The sequence below is a fragment of the Sceloporus undulatus genome, chromosome 2, assembly GCF_019175285.1.
Source record: "Sceloporus undulatus isolate JIND9_A2432 ecotype Alabama chromosome 2, SceUnd_v1.1, whole genome shotgun sequence".
Classification (NCBI taxonomy): Eukaryota; Metazoa; Chordata; class Lepidosauria; order Squamata; family Phrynosomatidae; genus Sceloporus; species Sceloporus undulatus.
Window position 1 is genome coordinate 219,096,390 of NC_056523.1, and position 20,529 is coordinate 219,116,918.

The window sequence follows — 20,529 nt, forward strand, 5'->3', positions numbered from 1 at the left end:
TAATAATAATAATAATAATAATAATAATAATAATAATAATAATAATAATAGGTTTTATTTATATACCGCCCAATCACTGGGAATCCGAGCGGTTTACAACAGAGGGGAAATAGACAGTTCCCTGCCCTCAGGCTTACAATCTAAAAGAGAAAGGGAATGGTGATGGGGGGAGGGGGAGGGGATCAAGTCCAGTGGTTCTTCTCTCCCTCTGAGGCCTGGACCAAGGCAGATGGACTGGAGGGAGGGCTCTGTTTCTTCAGGCTAGCCCTGATGGAAGTGGGCCAGCCTATTCTCTCCCTCACCGGCTGAAAGATGACAGTTATGGAGGGAGGGCACTCTCTCTTCAGGCTAGCCCCTGATGATGCTGGGCCAGCCTATTCTCTCCCTCACCGGTCAAAAGATGATAGTTATGGAGGGAGGGCGCTCTATCTTCAGGCTAGCCCCTGATGATGCTGGGCCAGCCTATTCTCTCCCTCACCTGCCAAAAGATGACAGTTATGGAGGGAAGGCTAAATATCTCACAAAACTACAAATCCCAGAATCCTATGGCACTGAGCCATGGCTGTCAATTCTGTTGTGCCAATTAGAACTAAGAGATGGAGGTTCCAACAGTAACTTTTCCAATGCCTGCCTCATTTGGTGTACAATTTCCAGGAATGGCCACCCTGTTAAAACAAATTGGCAACTTCAAAAGACGGAAAGAGACAATTTCCAAACTGTGTTCCAAGTAACCACAGGTTTCCTCAGAAGGAAACATGCTGCTTTTTCCTTTCTTTTCCTCCTTGAGTTTACTCTGCAGCTACACTGGCTTTTGCAGATGTTTCCCACTTTAGTTTTTCCATGCAATAGTTTGTGGTTGTGCTTTTAGCAGTTTCTTTGTCATGAAATCCCACCCATGCTGCCTTTCTTTTTCCTTTAGCATCTTTATCCATGGGATTCTGCCCAATATTTTTCTGTGCTTGATTTGTTAAGAGAATTAGGAGTGGTAATGAAACTTCCCTAAAAATGATCTACAGTGGTACCCCGGGATACGAATGCGCCGCCTTACGAAATTTCCGGGTTACGAAAAAAATCAATTGAAAAAAACTGTTCCGGGTTACGAAGGTTATTTCGGGTTACGAAAGAAATTTTGGTGCTTTTCAGCGCTTTTTCGCACCAAATCGCGGCTTTTCCCCATTAGCGCCTATGGGTTTTCGGCTTGCGAAAGCTTTTCGGGTTACGAACGCGGCGGCGGAACGAATTAAATTCGTAACCCGGGGTACCCCTGTATTTTCATTTATATCCTTCCCTCCTTGCTTGGGAACCCAACAAAGACACCACAGCCCAAGTGCACCTGCAATGCACAGCTATGGGGAAAGGGAAAGTGTTGGTTGTGTTCTCTGACACACTTTTAGGTCACAAAGCCAAGATCACATAACAATGAGGCTCAAAAGGGTGGGAGTGCACTATGTGAACTGACCATGAACTCTAAAAACAAGCCTCAGAATATTTTGTAATATGCAAGAATTCCTCAACAAAGAAGCTGAAATGGAAAGAATACCTTGGAGGCAGAAAAGATTGCAAAACAACTGATACACAGAAAAGGCAAGAATGGTAAAAGATGCAGACAAGCGAAGCTGTGACGTTAAAAAGATGAAGGAATGTGTGCCAAACTGCCAGCAGAAAATGCTACAAGGGTTGCATCCAAACTGCAGAAATAATCCAGTTTGACACCACTTTCCCTGCCATGCTCAATGCTATGGAATTCTGGGAACTGTAGTTGATTGTGGCACCAGAGCTTTGCTCTCCTCTCAGGGCTTTGCTCTGGTGCCACAACAAACTACAGTTCCCAGAATTCCATAGCAGTTAAAGTGGTATCAAACCGGATTATTTCAGCAGTGCGCATGCAGCCAAACTAGATTCTTCTGTGTGGGGCTTCTGCACCATCAATTCACTCCCCTTGACGGACCCAATGTGTGGCCTCCAACCTAACCAAAATTAGGTTGATAATTTCCACAACAAGCCCTTTCACGTTACACAATTATAGTATTATAATTAAACTTTAATAGTCATGGTTTCATTCTATGGAATCCTGGATTTATCATTTGGTGAGGCAGTAGAGCTCGGGCTGAATGCTCCTCTCTAAACTGCAAATCCCAGGATTCATAGGATGGAACTATGGAAATTAAAATGAAATCATAGCACTGTAAATACTGTATATACTTGACTATACATCAACCTCACGTATAACCCATGGACAGGTTGATAGTAAACGTAAGGGCTTGTAACAAAGGCTGTAAAGGATGAAGCAAAGGAAACTGATGTCAAAGAATGCTGCTGTTTTCCCACCCAGGTTTTCAAAATGGTCAGAAGTGAGGCCACAGTGGAGAGAGTAGAGTGGCAGGTGCTTTTTTAAGGTTCTCCTGGGATAGACTAAGTCTCACCTTTTCCCACCTACTCAGAGATGAGGATGGCTCCTATTTTGAAAAGAGTTAAAGTACAGTACATACATTGACCCATAGATAAATTAATCCAGATTTGGGGGGTTGATTTTTTAATATAATTTCTAGATTTATACATAAGTATACACAGTATGTGGTGTGAAAGAAGAATCAGCTCTTGATGTTGATCTCTACTGCCACCCCTTTTCTTTTCAGATTGAAGCAGCAGCCTGCTAGGTGACTAGGTGTAAATTACTGTTTCATACTGAGTTCAAAGTTTGCAGCAATTGAAGAAAATGATGACAAAGGAGGGAAATGAGGGGAGGAGAGAGAAATTGTGACATTCAAAAAGCAGCTGAAAAAGTGTGCTGAAAGAGGATTAATCAGGACTGTCCCCACCAAACTGAGATGGTTGTAGTGTATTGAGATTTTACCATGTTTTCTGCCATCCTGGGCCCTTTTAAGTATGATTGACAGAGTGAAAACTGGAGAGGGCTGCTGTTGCTTGTTACCTAGTGAGAGCTTGCAGAGATTTGCAGAGCAACTCACCTGATCCCATAGTGCAATTTGCCTGTTATTCCACCTGGAGGTCCCCGTGGAGAGCAGTTTTTTCATGTTTCCTAGAAACAAAACTTTATTCACTCTGTGAGACTTGTTGTTTGCTTCCTGCAAGAATACATGGTGTGTTATTAACAGCAAATTAAGCGCACCGGCATACAGTTCTTTCCATGAAGTCTGTCTACATGTGTTAACTGCTAACAAGTTTTTATACACCCCAATCACAATTCACTTGCACATCTGTCTGTTCAAGCTGGCATAGAGGTACACTCTTTGAAATTATTCCAGATCACTTTAAGGCAGGACAATCAAGTTGCTGAGTGTGCAAATGCAATGAACCATTTAAAGTAGAAGTGGATGCAAAGGACTGTCCGATTAATGGATCTTCTAACATGCCATCATTCCCTCTCTCTTTCTATTAAAATAAGCAATGAAGGCTTTTAGAGCTTTGGGCTCAAAGTTTGTGGCAAAAAATGCTCTGCTGGTAGAGGGAATGGGACAACTGAGACTATGAAAGTGCTTCAGATGTACAAATTTGTCAGAATGAAAACTGAAGAGGGCTCCTGGCTTTTTAATGGGTGTATAGGAAGAGGTGCTGCTTGTCACACAACCAGGAAACAAGCAACGACTGCTGAAATTGCCTCTTCTATACAACCATTAAAGGGCTAAGTGCTGTCTTCAGTTCTCATTCTTGCAACACTAGATGTCAAGCAATGAAAGAGTGCTTAGATCAGTGGTTCTTAAACTGTGGTATTCCAGACGTTTGGACCACAGTGCCCAGAATCCCTGAGCCAAGTTGGCTGTGGATACTGGGAGCTGAAGTCCAAAACCACCAGAATGCCAAAGTTTGAGAACCACTGACTTAGATACCAAGGAGCTGGAAGCTGCAAATGGATGCTAAGGTCTAGCAGGGGAACCACTGTCAGTGAGCAGCAAGTAATTAGAATCCATTATTTTCCCCTTACATATGCATCTTTGTTAAGTTTCCATTCCTAACCTAGGTCCTCTTGGGCAAGTCTTTACAGTCTCAATAGTGGCAGCCTGTAACCATGTATCTACTGGACAAATGTATTCTTCAGTGGGTGAGATGGAAGGCCTCAAGTTACGATCTCCTATCACTAGGGTGTTAAGTTCCTACCTGCCTATGCTCCACATCCAGGCCAGCAGCACTGCCGGGGAAAGCGCGCTCCTCGTGAGGAGGAGGGAGAACTGCCATCGCACCCGCGCAACATCAGAGGGCGGAAGGCGCAGTCCCAGTGGGAGCGGCGACCTTTAACAAGGACGTAGCCAGGATTTTGGGAAGGGGGGGTCAAGACTAAGTGCCCCATTTGAGAGGCTAAGAGCCCCCCCCAAACACAAAAAAGGGTCGAGCGTTTACCGCGACACCTTGATGGCACCACTTTAACTTCCGTTATGGCTTTGTGCAATGAATCTTGGGAACTGTAGTTGAGTCATCTGTCAGGTGCCACAACAACTACAAATCCCCGCATTTCACAACTGGAGCCAAGGCAGTTAAAGTGGCATCAACTGGATTATTTTTTTCAGTGCAGATGCAAACTGAGTCCTTCCTCTGAGGTGTTTACATCAGATAAATTCAGCTCGATAGCAAAGTGCAGCTGGCTCAAGCAATGAGCGGCAGCCACTCTTTCATGCTCAGAGACACTCTGCTCATGCTTTGAGACACTGTTTCCAACATCTGAGCTGAGCTACGAACCCAGGCTGCATCCACACCTTTCATTCCCACTTCCAAGAGGATTTTTAATTTTGAGGATACACCACACACACACCTTTTAATTCACGACCTTATCTCTATCTATCTATCTACCATAATTTTAATTCCAAGCCATTATACGTTCCTTTCTTTTTATATTAACAAAAACCCCTTTAAGAGAATCCTATTTTGGGAGAAAGGCAGAGTTAAAATCAATCAATAAAAAATATAGTGCAATAGTCCATCAGTGCATGGCTTCATTATAGACTTTATACCTTTATACATTTAAAAACTATTAAAATCACAGTAGGCTCAGAGTGCTACAGAATCATGGAATCATAGAGTTAGAAGAGACCCCTGAGAATGGCCATCCAGTCCAACCCATTTCTGCCATGCAGGAACTCCCAGTCAAAGATCTCAACAAATTATTTAATGGAGGTGTCCATCTGCATTGTAGAAAGATAACTATAGATTAATGCTATGGAAAATCCACCACTTGAGTCCAATATGGGAGAAAGGCGGGATATAAAGAAAATAACACAACAATTCTGGATATTGTAGTTTGTGAGACATTTAGCCTTCTTTGTCAGAGAGCTCTGGTGGCACAAAAACATACTACAAATTGCAGGATTTTCCATCAGATTAAAGCAGTGTTGAACTGGATTATTTCTGCAATGTGCAGCCTTATTAAACTGCAGTTTCCCATCAGTCTGTGGTGCTGCTGGATGATGGGGCTGCAGTCTAGCATTGCCTGGAGCGGGCATAGGACTCCCAGCCACGATTCATCATCTTAGATTGATCCATATATTAATTAATTAATCATAAAAACATAGAGTTAGAGAGGACCCCACGAAGGGCCATCCCCAGTCCAACCCCATTCTGCCATGCAGGAACTCTCCATCAAAGCATCCCCATTGACATGCTGAAAAAGGGCCAGCTAACTGTATTTTATTCTATTTGTCTTTAAAAAGAGAGAAAAAACAAGGCTGGAAGGAAGCCTCTTGCTTTTTTGCATCACAGACCCACCCTCTTTTTGTTGTTGCAAAAACCAGAAATGACTGTTTTTGAAACATGAGTCCATTCTCAGGAGAAATGTCCAGAGTAGAGCCTGAGTCTCCTTTCTTGGACTTCCAAAACCCCAAACTGACCCTGAGAGCATCTGGTCTGACCCCAAACTCAGAGAAACTTGGAATCCTGAAGGTTTAGATCAATGACTGAATTATTGAATTATACAAGGCATTGTGGTCTCGGGTTTTGCTGAAGCTCCGTTACAGAAGCACAACATTATTTAAAAAATTGTGCATTAAATTACCTTCAGTCTATGTCTATGAGATGCATAGAAACATCATGGACCCATCTCCCAGTATAATATCCCATTAGACATAATACTGTATATCAATATACCAAATCTGAAAACTCCAAAATCCAAAATACATCTAATCCTCAGCATTTGGGTAAGGCGATATTATTATTATTATTATTATTATATTATTTCTTATTATTCTACTATATGTACATGGATATAACAGCTAAAGTTAGAAGTCACCTTTTCTTCTTTGCTTCTCCCTGAGGGAGGAAGGGGGGGGAGGAGGAGGAGGAGGAGTGGAAGCCGGACTCTGAAGGAAATGCAAGCGAATCATAGGGACTCCCTCTCTCTCTCTCTCTCTGTCTCTCTCCTCCTCCCTCCCCCCTCCATTAAAGCCACGGAGAGGGAAAAGAGGAACTTTTGTTTTGTCTTTCCTCTGTTCCCTCACCGTGGTTTTAATGGAGGGGAGGGGGGAGGAAAGAGCTTGAACACCCCCAGGGCCTGATAGGGGGGGTTCCGACCCCCCAAACCCCCCGCCCGGCCTACGTCCTTGCTCTTAAGCCGGCCCGCCGGCCCCCGAAGACACCAGCAGCACCGCCAGCAGCACTGCCGGGGAAAGCGCGCTCCTCGTGAGGAGAGGAACAGAGGGAGAGGTCAACTTTGCGCTATAGGGTTTTAAAAAGCCCCACAGCTGAGACTGCTGAGTCCTACTAACATCTTTTACAACAGAGGATTTCATGCTACCTTATGGGAATGGAGTAGAAATGAGACAATATTTTTTATCTCTGTCCTACCTCTACTTTACTTGAACCCTTAGGTAATATTGAATTAAGAACGCCAGAAAACTCCTGATAATATTACGTGTGATGTCCTGCCAGGACTATTTGAATCTCCCTCTGCATTTTCTTTCGTGTTGGTTCAGGCCATAGTATGTTTAGTGTAGGAAATGTTAATTGTATTAGTTTGGGAGGAGCTGTAGGATCCCCTGCATTTTTTCCAGGTTTGGTTTGCCCCTTCCCAGCAAGCTCTGTTTTTGCTAGAGGCTTTTAGTTTGGAGCAGTCTTTGCTTTGAGCAGGCAGAGAGCTATCTTTTGGTGGCAAACAGGCCCAGACAGCCAAGAACAAGTTAGCCATTTCAGTTACTAAGAACAAGTTACCAGAAATTAGTTACCTACTTCAAGACAAAGAATTCAGGAGCTGAAAGACCCTGCACCAGCTCCATTGAGAGAGGAGATCAAACCAAGATCAGACCCAGAAAGATGACACCCTGAAGATTGCTGAAAGTCTGTAAAGTATCTTTTATCTAGAGCTGGGGAGGAGAAAACTCTTTATTTTTGTTCTTTAAATTAAACTTCCCCCTTTTTGAATTTTACATTCAGCTTCAGAGCCTTTTTTGGGTAGAAGAGTTTGATCTCACCAGGGTACCGGCGTTGCACACCCAAATCTGTCACCATCTTTAGTTGGGTGTGTCTTCACATTATGAAAGATACAGAGCTCATACAGTAACCATCTGACTAACAGCTTATGATCAAACTTTATTTATGGCACCATCTAAAGAGGTAATATTATGAGTTGCCTTCATTTTTACCTTTTGTCTTACACCTGTATATATCAGGATGGCAGACCTATCAGGGCCACAGCAACCCAAGTATAATGTAGAGGAGAGAACTGCCGAAAGAAAGGAGGGTATTGATATTGACATGGATATTAAGTTGAATACTGTTCAGGGAGCACCGATAAGAGTTGTGTGGGGCATGGTGAGATACAGCGTTAACAGGCTGACCAATATTTATAAGGGAAGACGGGATCGATATTTAATATCCATCCCATCATCCAGTCACCCTGTTAGCCTGAAAGAACCGAGGATCGTCCCAAACAGACCCTTACCTTGCTCCTATGTAATGCTAGGTCGGTGAAAAATAAATCCCATATTTTATACGACCTACTAGATGAGAAGAATCCTGACCTAGCTTGTATCTCTGAGACCTGGCTGGGGGAGGATAGTTGTGTGACCTGGGCTAAAACTCTCCCAGCTGGATATGTAGTAAAGAAGCAGGTTAGGGAAAATGGGCGAGGGGGAGGTGTGGCCTTGGTCCACAAAAACCATATTACCTTGACCAGGAAACCGGTTCCGAAACTGAGACACATCAAGTGTATTTACCTGACCCTAAAGGCCAAGGACAGTCTGGGGATCCTGTTGGTCTACCGTCCACCCCGTGGCCTAACAGACTCCCTGGCCGAGCTGACACAGCTGGTCTCAGAGCTGGTGTTGGAGTCCCCCAGGCTCCTTGTCCTGGGGGACCTCAACATCCCCTTCAAGGCCAGCTCATCAGATCTAACAGGTGTGGCTTGGCAGTTCATGGATTCCATGACAGCCATGGGCCTGTCCCGATTGGTCTTGGGTCCAACACATTGCGCTGGTAATACACTTGATGTGGTCTTTAGTACGGACCGAGAATATCCGTGGGTGGAAGTTAATGGTATTTCCCCCCTGTCATGGACGGATCATTTTCTGGTCGAGGTAGGACTCATGGCCATAATCCAAAAACCCCAGGGCTGGCTGTATCTGAACATCCTAATTTTCTGTAAATTCTATGATTTGGCAAACCATTTTTACTGGAAAGCATTAATAAAAAGAGTAACAAAGAACCTTTTCTTGAGGTGACACAGAGACAGTGACCCATCAAGAACAGATCCATCAATTTTCTTTAATTCAGAGGTGGCAAACCTAGGTCTCAACACAGGGTCTGGTGATGGACTGAATGTGGATAGAAAGGCTGGAATTGAAAGGAATGCCTGATAGTGCACCAGCTTGCATTCCCATCTGGAGAAATTGAACCTGATCACCATCATTCATGCCCTTGCTGTCTCCAGTATGGTTTGCTGCAACATACTCTACAAGGGGATCCCTTGAAAGAAGGGCATCCCTAGGAGGGTGCGAACCACATCAGGTGACACCCTGTGCAGGGGTGACACCATTACTCCCCAAACATCTGCCTTTTGACAGAAACGGGCTGTGGCATTCACCTGCATCCCTTTAAAATGCTGAAGAGATGGTGTGAGTGGAGCAAGGCTCAGTGGGAAGAGAAAGGAGAGACCCCAGGTTTTTTTAAAACAATTAAATTTTAAATTTTCACTTTAACCACATGGAACAATGTACCTGTGAATAAATTTAGGCTGCGCATGTGATACTGTAACTTTAAGGTATAATTTTAATTTTGCTAGTTGTTTTATGTCACAGCTCTTGCTATTACAGCCAGCGATATAAGGGAATTAGGATTTATGAGTAACATTAGTACTAAAAACACTGCTAAGGATTCTGTATAGTGTGGAATGAGTAGGAAGTCAAGGGAAGGGGAGTGACACCATGAGTTACCACATTGGGTGACACAAATCTTAGTGAAATCACTGTCTTGAAAAGCATTTTCAGAAGCTGCATTTGGTCTAAAATCCAACTGTCAGACTATTATCACTGAGGTGCTGTTCAAATCACCCTCCTCAAAAAACCATCCAAAATTCACCTAGTTTGGCCAGGATGTAAGAAATGAGTTTTTTTACTTCCATGCCAAGACTGAGGAATGCCCTCCCCACACGCATACCTTTATGGCTAACTCATTGTTTGCTTTTTGGTGAGTAGCTTTTTAAAGCAAGTATTTAAGCTGTTTATTTCCTGATAGTACAAGTTTTCTTTTGGCTGAGTTATATTATTAGTATTTTAAAAGGTGCATATTTTCAAACTCTGGTTTGTAACCATCTTCTGAGCCTTTGAAAGGAGAGATAGCTTTAAAAAATATAAAGACTGCAAAAAGGTAGACACTGAGACAGAGTTGTGCCATGATATACTGCTATACTGAAGCTGAGAGTATAATGGTTCCAGCACTGGACTACAAATGAAGTTCCTTGCTAAGCCATGGAAACTCACTGGGTGACTATGGGTAAGTCACACACTCTCAGCTACAGAAAACTCTGTGATAGGTTTGCCTTAGCATTGCCATACATTGGAAATGAACAGTACTGAATTTGCATGCCTTTAATATACTAGGTAGGAACTTATATTATGTGAGTAAAACATAAAATTCTGTCTCCACTGTTCTGTAGTTCTCTCCCAGGGAAGGCAGTTTTCAAACACTTGAACGCACTGCTGTGGTCACTTACTGGTCAGTGAAGGGCAAGAAGCACCTGAAGAGGGTTGACTTTACCATCAAGATTGCCACAGAATTGCTCCAGATCCAAGAAATCATCACTAACTCTCTTCTTCTAGCAGCAGAATTGCAGCCAGATGCACCCAGGCAGCTTCTGACTGCTTGCTGTTCCAGACATGTGGGAATTATTGCACATCTTTTTCTCCCGAGCTGGGCACGGGCTTAAACCATTTAAAAACAGATGTTATTTCATGCCTCTATGCCCAACTCAGAGGCAACATGTACCCAATCCCAACTTCTCCCGAGCTTCACAAAAAACAGGAAAGTCCCACTCTTTACAAAGTTTGGGAGAAGTCTGGATCAGGTACACGATGCCTCTGAGCTGGGCATGGAGGCGAACGCTAACATCCGTTTTTAAACGGTTTAAGCCCATGCCCAGCTCAGGAGAAAAAAGGATGCAATAATCTCCAGTAAATGGTTGTGGCAGCACATTCAGCACTTGAAGGCTGACTTGCTTGGGGATAGGAGATGTTGTGCAGGGAGGTGTTGAATACCTCCTTCTGAAATGTCCAAAGAAAAAAACAGGATATCTCTATGTTGTGTGTATTTTATGTGCCTTCAGGTTGTTTTCCGACTTATGGTGACCCTAAGGCAAACCTATCATGGGGTTTTCTTGGCAAGATTTGTTCAGAGGAGGTTTGCCACTGCCATCCTCTGAGGCTGAGAGATAGTGATCTGCCCAAGGTCACCCAGTAGGTTTCATGGCCAAGCTTGGAATCAAACCCTGGTCTCCAGATTCATCATTCAACACTCAAACCACTATGCCACTCTGGTACCCATAAGCTGTATGTTATGCAAGCATATGTCACCAGCAGGATTCTGACTATTGTAAGCCTACAATATTATATATTTGAGATTTTATTCTGACTAGTGAGAAATGGAAATTCACAACAAAATGAAGTAGAATAGCATATTGGTTTAATTTTTCAGGAGGAGTAACACAAGCTGGTGCCAGTCACAAATATTCATTTATGGACAACATCCCAGCGAGAGGTGACAGTTGATTTGTGCCTATAAAACTGACTTCCCTGATATGAAATCCCTCCAAATGAATTCTGGAAATTGGAGCTCTTGCACAAAAAGCTAAGGACTCCCAGGTCATGAATCCTCTGGCTCCCAGAGTTGACAATTCTCAAAGTTACTTAGGAAAAGCCTCAACACTGGAAACCAATTGTTTCAGGCATTTTAACAAACCACGGTCAGAATTTGTTTTAGACTTTATTGAGTTCAACATCTGAATGCAACTAATAATGCCTCATTCACTCCTTCCCTCAATCCTTAATCCAGCCCCTACCCCACCCACTGGCCTCCTAAGCTCTAGGAAAAGCAGAGGGTGAAATAGAGATCATGCTGTGGCAATTGTGATGAGAACAATGCACATTCACAAAGGGAGCAGCTGTCACCTGGACACCGGAGAGCAAACGCCAGGATCTGCAGGCCCAGCAGCTTCACATGGCAATGCAGTCTGGTCTGGTACTGGCTGTCAATGCAGCTTTTTCAAACTCTTTAGGTGCATGCTACTGGGCTCATGGAAGCCTTTCCTGACCCCTCCATTCCAAGGCCAGGGATAGACCCCTCTTTGCCAATGGTAGGAAATTATTACTTTTTTTTCTAGAAGGAGATTGCAGGCCACAAACAGACCCAGCAGGGCTACAGATTATCCACCCCAATTTGACGGTGTAATGTAATGCATGCCTCCTGCACTCTTTCTCTTTATCTGCTGTATCGTTTAGGGTTTGTTTGGTTTCAGTATGGAAAGGAGCGTAGGAGAAGGATCACTGACACACCACTGCCTCACTCATTATGAAAAAAGATATTGCAGCCACAAATTTGTGAGTTCAATCCCAGGGCTCCAAGGTTGACTCAGCTTTACATCCTTTTGTAGGTCGGTAAAATGAGTACCCAGCTTGTTGGGTAATTGGCTTATAGATTGTAAACCGCTTAAAGAGTGCTGAATTTGCTATTACGAGGTATAGAAATGTAAATGCTATTGCTATAGTGCTATTGCTAAAAGGAAGAAGTAGCTTCGGAACAAGCCTGCAAACTCCAGTGTATGTGGCAGACATCCCCAGATATAGCTCAGTTCTAGGATTAGAGCCATTCATTTTGAGCTAAACATGGGCCCCTGTACTTACTGGCATAGAAGAAGGTTCACCCTACCTTCTGAACTGTACCTGTTACTGCCCTGCACCTGGGAGATAACTTCCTCTCTGCAATTCATCTCAGCAGCCCTGCCTACCTGCAGCAGAGTTCCCGCTCGAGGGTCAATGATCCTTATTTTCCGATCCCGACAAGCTGTGGCTAAGAGGCTGCCTTCTGTGTTGAATGACATGGAGAGGATCACATCTGTGTGGAAGCTGATTGTCTTCACAGGGGCCTGAATGACAGACTCTTTGGTGTCAAGGTTCCAGATCATGATCTGAAGGAGAGCATATACAGACATCAATGATTCTTGGGCCATCCAACCATCAAAACACAAACACACACACAAATATAAAAGAATCATGCAGTGACTGTGCACAGTAGAATCACAGAATCATAGAATTACAGAGCTGGAAGCGACCTCAAGGAACAGCAAGTCAATCCCCTAACATGCAGGAATACCCCTGACAGATGGCTATCCAGCCTCTGTTTAAAAACCTCAAAAGAGGGAGACCAGCAACCTCCAAGGGAGCATGTTCCACTGTCGAACAGCTCTTACTGTCAGGAAGTTCTTCCTAATGTCTAGATAGAATCTTTTTTCCCTGTAGTTTGAATCCATTGCTCCATGCCCTGATCTCAGTCAAAAAGCAAAACGTTCCAGAAGTGTGTAGGTGTGATAGCCAGTCACACTTCTGAAGCGTCACTGAAGCATCCCCTCGCCTCTCCCATCACCAAAGCATTCACAGAGCAGCCATTTCTTCAATAGCAGGAACTTCGATTATGAAGAAATGGCTTTGTTGATGGGAGAGGCAAGGGGACACTTCAGAAGTGCGACCAACTATCACACCTTCACGTTTCTGGAGTGTTTTGCCAGTGATTTAAGCACAGTAACCCTCCGTGTGATAATCCCCTGTGTCTCTCCTCATAGGGCAGCATGGTTTCCAGACCCTTCACTATTTTGGCCTCCCTTCTCTGGAAAAGCTCCAGCTTCTCAACATCCTTTTTGAATTGTGGTGACCAGAACTGGACATAGTATTCCAGTGGTGATGTCCTTCAGACTCTTGTACCTTTGCATACACAGCTATCACTTAAGAGGCATTACTTTTTAAGACTACTATACTAGCTATGCTGTTTAGGAAATTTGGGAAATGGTAGTGGAGAACAGTAATGAACAGTAAGCTCTGTATATAGAGCAAGAAAACTTTTTTACATGCAGACCTAAATTTCTCTATGAGTTGAGGGTAGAAGCACAACACCTTCTCAGCAGTCAGCAGGAGAAGGAGCCTGACAACACGTGCCTTCAACAAGATATGATTGCAAACTGCACCAAATTTTGAAACATTAAAAGAGACTCTGGGCACAGTGCACAGCAATCTGGAACAAAAGAAGACACTATAAAGCGAAATTCTTCCACAGTGGCACAAATAAGCTACCTCTCATATCCACTGTGTAGGCATCAGACCTCACCTCACCTGACCCACACAAAAACAAAAGAAAACTACAGCTTTAACGTGAAGCCTCCACAAACTCACTTTATAATCATATCCAGTGCTGAAAAGGATGTTACTTGCTGTGGGATGCCACTCAATGAGCCCCACCCTTCGTGAATGACCAAGAAGCTCCTTCCGTGCCTCTGTGATGCTTGTTGTGAGTAAGTGCTGAGGAATGTTCCAGATTTTAACCTACAGGATACAATAGTGCAGCAAAGTCTAAGTAGGCACCATTCATGTACACTTATTTTAAACAGCAGCAGCATACAAGTTTAATAGTAAGGATTAACAACAGTATGAAGCAGCAACTAAAGGTGGAGGAATATGGTGTGGAGAGATGGTTTGTGGGGAAGGGATGAAGGGAAGCGAAGAGAAGAACACACATAGAGTCCACATTAAATATTTCATACAGTTTTGGTCCCCTTGATTGATAACATGTAAGGATGGCCAACGCATCTGTTAGTGTTGGGGTGGCAAATCCATTCTTAATTATAGCTGCATAGGATATCCACCAGTGCCAAATCTTGGAAGGGAGAGAGTTGCCATCATCAAAGAGTAGATTTGCCATCAGTGCAGCAGCAGATACCTAATACTGCACAACTGTGGCACGGTACAGATCACCCTTTTGTGCCATGCTGGTGCCGATTTTAGGGTTAGGGACCGCACAGCAACCACACGGTTCCTAACCCTAGCACAGCGCGGCGGCTTAACAATGGCAGCGTCCCATGTACACAGGCACGCCATTGTGATGCAAGTGCTGTGCAGCATCCACACAGCACTGCACATCGCTTATGTTGTGAGTGCACCATTGACGTACTTGCGACGTCCACCTTGCGGCACAAAAAGAATCTGTTTTTTCCAGGTTCTTTTTCCTCTGGAAAGAAGCCGCATGGTTTGGCAGCTGCAGCTTCCCTCCGGAGGGAAGTAGGCCGCCGGCAGACTGCCCCTTTGAGGCGGTCTGTCCCGCACCTATATTAAAAACAGAGGCTGATATTAAATGAGAAAGAGTGATGAGGACAAAAAGTCAGCTTCTGCATCCATGAAAGAAAGAGATAAGGAGCTATATCATGTCTCTGCTGACATTTCTGGTTTAGATTAGAAGCACCAAAAAATAAAAGATCTTAAATACTACTTTCTGGGCATCTCTTCTGTCCAATAGAAATATGCCTTCTATCTAAATATCTATTTTTTTCTAAAAAATATTTTTTGCCACAATTTGTCTCCCACTGCTTCCTCTAAAGGATGATGTTTTAGCTTATCAACAGCCCAATGTTTTGTTTAGACTGAGACACTATGCCTTGTCCAAGGCCAACCAGCAACTAGAACATGAGCTCGGATTTTAAATATCCAAACCAAATACCTGAACAATAGTGGCTGTTTAGCAACTATCCTTTTAAACTTTCCTAACGCATGACACTCATGTAAATGTGATGTTGTCCAGTCTCCTAACCACCATCAGGATCCCCTCAATGACTTGCACATTAATTCTGCATTCTTTTATTTTTTTAAATGCATTGCAGCTTAAATCCAAGCTGAAGTTTGCAATCATGTTTAATTGAAAGCTGTGGTTTGAGTTAACCCTGGTTACAAGCCATGCTGACATAACCCTAACACCCAGAGGTTCCAAAAACTTACAGTAGCATCTTCGGAGCATGAAGCTATTACAAAGTCATCAAAAGGATTCCACTTTATGTCTAAAACATTTCCCTTGTGCCCACAGATTCGAGGGTAATGTGGGTCAAGTTTTCCTGTCTGGAAACAAATGCAAAAATTTAGTCTCAAAACAAAAAGGAGACAAATGGCTTGTTTATGTGATGAGCTATGAACGTTTTCAATTACAATTTGAGGTACACATAGAGAAAAAGATTTGGAATCACACTGTTAAGTAAAGGCAATATAGATGGTGTGTGTGTGTGTGTGGTGTATTAGAAAGATGAAGATACAGTACAGTTCTAGTAGAAAGCCCACTCCTAAATGGCCAACCATGTAGATAAGAATATAAGAGTGCCAAAACACCATATTCTTTTGTATTTTTTAAAAAAATTATAAATGTGTAAGCCAACAGCATGGTGACGGATAAATACAGATGATCAATTCCTAAGTGGGAGTTTGATGTGCTTTTATCTGTTTGATAAATCAAGCATCTGTCACTTTCTGCCAAGACATGGTTAAGAGAATTTTGAACCTTATTGCACACATTTTAGGTGCCGTTTTGGGCACAGGCAGGGGACGCTCAGGGACGCGCATTGCTGAGGGAGAATGGATTTTACTGCACACAGAAGTGTCCTCAGGAATTTGCTCTGCCGGAAAGCTTCCGTTGGAGCAAAATGACACGTCTCAGCACTGAAGGGGAACGGCCTGGAGCCAGGCGATGGAATGGGGCCGACCTGAGGACACTTCAGTGTGCAGTAAAATCCATTCACCCTTGGCAACACGTGTCCCTGAGCATCCCCTGCCCATGCCAAAACGGCACCTAAAATGCGTGCAATAAGGTGGTTTATCACACTTGCTGTTTCCAAGAAATTCAAGAAAATTGTCTTCTAAGGTCTATATCCAATCCCAACCAGAGCAGACCCAGTCAGCCAGCTGGTGAACTGCAAGTCAACACGTTTGTAAATCAGTAGGTCTACACTAGTCAGGGTTAGTAATTCAGTTTAGTACAAAGAATACCCCCTATGCTATTCTAGTAATCGTTTGGTACAGAAGCAACTTAAACAAGGCCCAGTTGGCTCCTTTCTACCCAACCATTACATGGCTTGCAGAACATATCTTTATGTATATACAATGGGGTGATATCAGTGATGGGAGCAGGAAAGGGAGGGAAGAGCCAAAGCCAAAAAATGTTACTTGTATGTCTTACTGCTAACAGCCTTAATAAACCTGAAAGCAGTAATTCTGAAAGTGTAGGCTGGGAGAGTACTGTGAGTTTGCCAAAGGAAACAAGCTACTGAAACAACTGTGAAAGATGCTTAAAGGGATCCACAAGGGAGGCTGCCTGTGGGTGGGGACTTCTATCCTTCACCCAGTGCAAAACCCGCAATTGGCATTCACACCCCCATGTGCTTCTCCTGTCAGGAAATCATAGTGGAGGCGTCATCGCTCACTCATCCCATCAGTACAGTATCCTTGGAGCTGCCATTTGGCAATAATGGGATTTTCCGTTATTGCCAAATGGTGACGCCAAGGACGCTTTATTCATGGGATGAGCAAGCACCGACACCTCCATGACGAATTACTGACAGGAGAAGTGTGCAGTGGGTTTGCACAATTTCTGACGATTTAATGGTGATTTACACACTGTAAGCCTCCCATGTGATATTCTCCCACAGTATTGATTCCCAAACTTTGATCCTCCAGGGTTTTTGGACTTCAGCTCCCAGAAGCTCCAGCCAGTTTGGCCAACAGTCAGGAATTCTGGGAGCTGAAGTCCAAAACATCTGGAGGACCAAAGTTTGGGCACCACTGATCCACAGCAAGATGCCATGAATGTTTGTTTAGAAGCCATTTCATCCTAGGTTTAAAAAGGCCTACTCCCAAACAAGTAGCTATTCGTTCAATCACTCCCAGAAGGCTCAGAAAGAATACTCACCCTTTGTGTCTCCACCAGAATCACATTACAGCCAGCTGGCTGGCTCCTTGCCCTTATGGTTTCATGCTCTAAAACGGATGGGAATCACACAGGCCATATGTGCACCCAAAGTCCATTTTTGTAATCCTCACTGTCCCATTTTATTAATTAATTGCAAATAAGGGAGAATTATTCTTCCGGGAGGGATGACTATCTTCTGAAGCAAATTACTCCCTTATGCTTTCTCTTACCAAGGGGGGGGGGACTAGTTTTTTGAAACCACGTCCTTTTTAAAGGAAGGACTGGACAATGGCCTGCAGAATCTTCCAACTTGCCTCCCAATACTACTCCAAAAGGAAGTCTTACTAGTCTTTCAATTCTCAGTTAAATACAAAACATGATTCCTTGGTAAAAACAAATTGATAAATCTAGGGGTGTATCTCGAAATAATGCAGTCTGACACTATTTTAACTGCCATGGTCCCATTCTACAGAATTATGGGATTTGTAGCTATCCGAGGCACCTGCACGCTTTTGCAGAGAAGGCTAGAAGTCCTTGTAAAATTACAAATCCCAGCTTTCCATAGAATGGAGCTCATTATTTCGACAGTGTAGATGCACCCTGTATTTAAAACAAAGGTGGAAATTTTTCAGCTCTCCACATGGTGTTCACCTGCAACTCCCAACAGCCCTAACCAGCCCTAACCATGGAAAGGAGTGCTGGGAACTGAAATCCAACAATATCTTGAAGGTGCATGATTCCCACCCTTGATTTAGAAGGAGATAGTCCACATCTCTCTCTCCCTCGACCACCTGTTATACAGGATAGATTTAAGCATCACTTACTTGACTGATTGGTATTACCAGAAAGGCTCCTCCACCTGCGCATTCTGTCACAACAGCAATGAAATGTGGGTTCACAGCACAAAAGTGGTTGTCATGGACACTCTGGGTGATAGGTACACAATCATAGCAGTTCTCCTTGCTGGCTGCCTTTCCATAAACATGGCGGAATTTGGAACTGCGATACTGAGGGTACCATGACATCTGGAAGGTACAAAGAAAATACAAGCATGAAGCCACCAGACTTTTATTGCAACAGGAGAAAATAAAGAAGCATTTTGTATAAGTGCAACACCTTACTCTCACATTCCTGAGTGCCCCACAACAGCCACACACATGGACACATATTATTGCATAAGGCTGAAGATTCTTCTCTGACAGCTGCATCCATTAATCCCGTAAAAGTGTGTCCTGGGTTGGCTTGTGAAGCAGGCATTTTGGCCAACTATAATCAGAAGATGGCTTTTATTTGGTGGCAGGGCTAGACTAGTATCCCCATTTGGAACCAGGACAATGTGTCACTCTGATCAAATTAGTAGATGCCTCTGTGGTGTTGACAACTTCATAGGGAATATGTTAGTTATGAAACCATGGAGGAAGGCTATTTAAGGACTGAAAGCACATCCAGGGATATGCAGCAAAATACAGTAACATCCAAAATCCACAAAACGGTGATGCCGTTATTGGGTCTACCGAATGCAAAACATACATGTTGCAAGCTTTCGAAGCTTCACTGTACTTTGCTACATGGCCAACACAGCAACCTCTGGATATATTTTCTGGATGTAAGATAACTGCATTTTAGCCACTTCAGGGGAAATATAAAGAGCCAATGGACTGGGAATTGACTATTTGAGGTTTCTAGCTCCAACAAAGATAAAATGTTTTTCTATGAAATTTGGACTACATTTGACATGTTTTACCAAAACAGCACCTTCAAAAATGTTTCCTAATGCAACGTCACAGAGGGCTTCTTTAGAAAGTCAATGCTCTCTGTCTAACAAAGGAGCCTATGGCTTCACAAAGGATGGGGGGCAACTTGTATCTCAAGAGGAGCATCTCTTTTTGTCTTGCAAATGGAACTTTAAGATTCTTTATTTCCTGGAGTACCAACATGGCTAGATAGAAGAGGCACCCACCTGCATGAATTTCTCTCTAGATTGAACCAACTGAACTGAAAACAACCACATCTTGACAGAATGCAGGCTTGGAACTAACACTGACAGTTTTTATCTTCTGTATGATTTTAAACATCTTTGCCTATTGAAGAAGCCAGTGAAGCTTCAAAACTTGCAACATGTATTTTTTGAATTTGGTTGGCCCAGTGAAGATATCACTGTTTTGTGGATTAAGAACTGAAAGGGCAATACCAGACTTCTTGTTATCCTTGAAACTGGCATCTAGAAGAAATTTTAGAATGAAAGTCTAACCATGTTCTAACCATATTCAAATCTAACCATGTCCAAAGTCTAACCATTGTACTTTGTTCAAAGTGCCACCAAATCTAGTCAATAATCAGGCTACTGATGGGGGCACAGACGGTGGTGCCTGGTGGCGCAGTGATTAAATGCCTGTACTGCAGCCACTCACTCACAAACCACAAGGTTGTGAGTGCAATACCAGCCAGGGACTCAGGATCAACTCAGTCTGGCATCCTTCCGTAGGTCACTAAAATGAGTACCCAGCTTGTTGGGGGCAATTAACTTACCCATTGTAAACAGCTTAGGGAGTGCTTAAGTGCACTGATAAGTGGTATAGAAATGTATTTGCTATTGCTATTGCTACTGTCAAGACTAGATAAGCTGACATAACCACACAAGGCAGTTTGCAAGGGCAGCCACACAGAGACTGCAATTCAGTAACCACACTACAAAGTTATGAAAGAATGTTAAGACAGCTGTCAAGTGGGAACACATACCATGATGTCTCCACTGGATAAATTTTCAAAAAAACCAAACCAAACCAAAAACGCATCACAACTTGAAGCAGTCAACACTTTGCCAACAGAACTTGAGGATGAATTGCAACATATTTCTTAATCCCTTCTTCTGAACTGTAAGTGTGAATATACTGTGTGATTTCTTTACACAGTACAAAGGAATTCAACAATCCGATAAACAGAGTAAGATGGTTATCTCGCCTTTGAAGAGCATAGTAGACATGTTTCCTTGAATTCTCTGAGGATATATTTCTTTATATTTGCATGTAGACTAAAGTCTATGAAGGAAGACAGTGTCATGCAAACTCACAACACATTATATTCTTTATATAGGCCCTCCACTTTTCTTCT

General features: G+C 43.2%; 1 protein-coding gene across 2 annotated transcripts in view; it reads right to left on the reverse strand.

Moving 5' to 3' along the window:
* CORO2A (coronin 2A) overlaps nucleotides 1–20,529 on the reverse strand; it is a 73,856-nt gene that overhangs the window by 9,250 nt on the left and 44,077 nt on the right. For both annotated transcript variants that reach the window (XM_042454935.1, XM_042454936.1), the window contains exons 2-6: nucleotides 18,243–18,443; nucleotides 15,465–15,581; nucleotides 13,872–14,021; nucleotides 12,437–12,616; nucleotides 2,970–3,086 (exon numbers count right to left, since the gene is read on the reverse strand). In XM_042454935.1, the coding sequence (XP_042310869.1) occupies nucleotides 2,970–3,086; nucleotides 12,437–12,616; nucleotides 13,872–14,021; nucleotides 15,465–15,581; nucleotides 18,243–18,443 (765 nt within the window). The remainder of the gene's footprint in view (nucleotides 1–2,969; nucleotides 3,087–12,436; nucleotides 12,617–13,871; nucleotides 14,022–15,464; nucleotides 15,582–18,242; nucleotides 18,444–20,529) is intronic.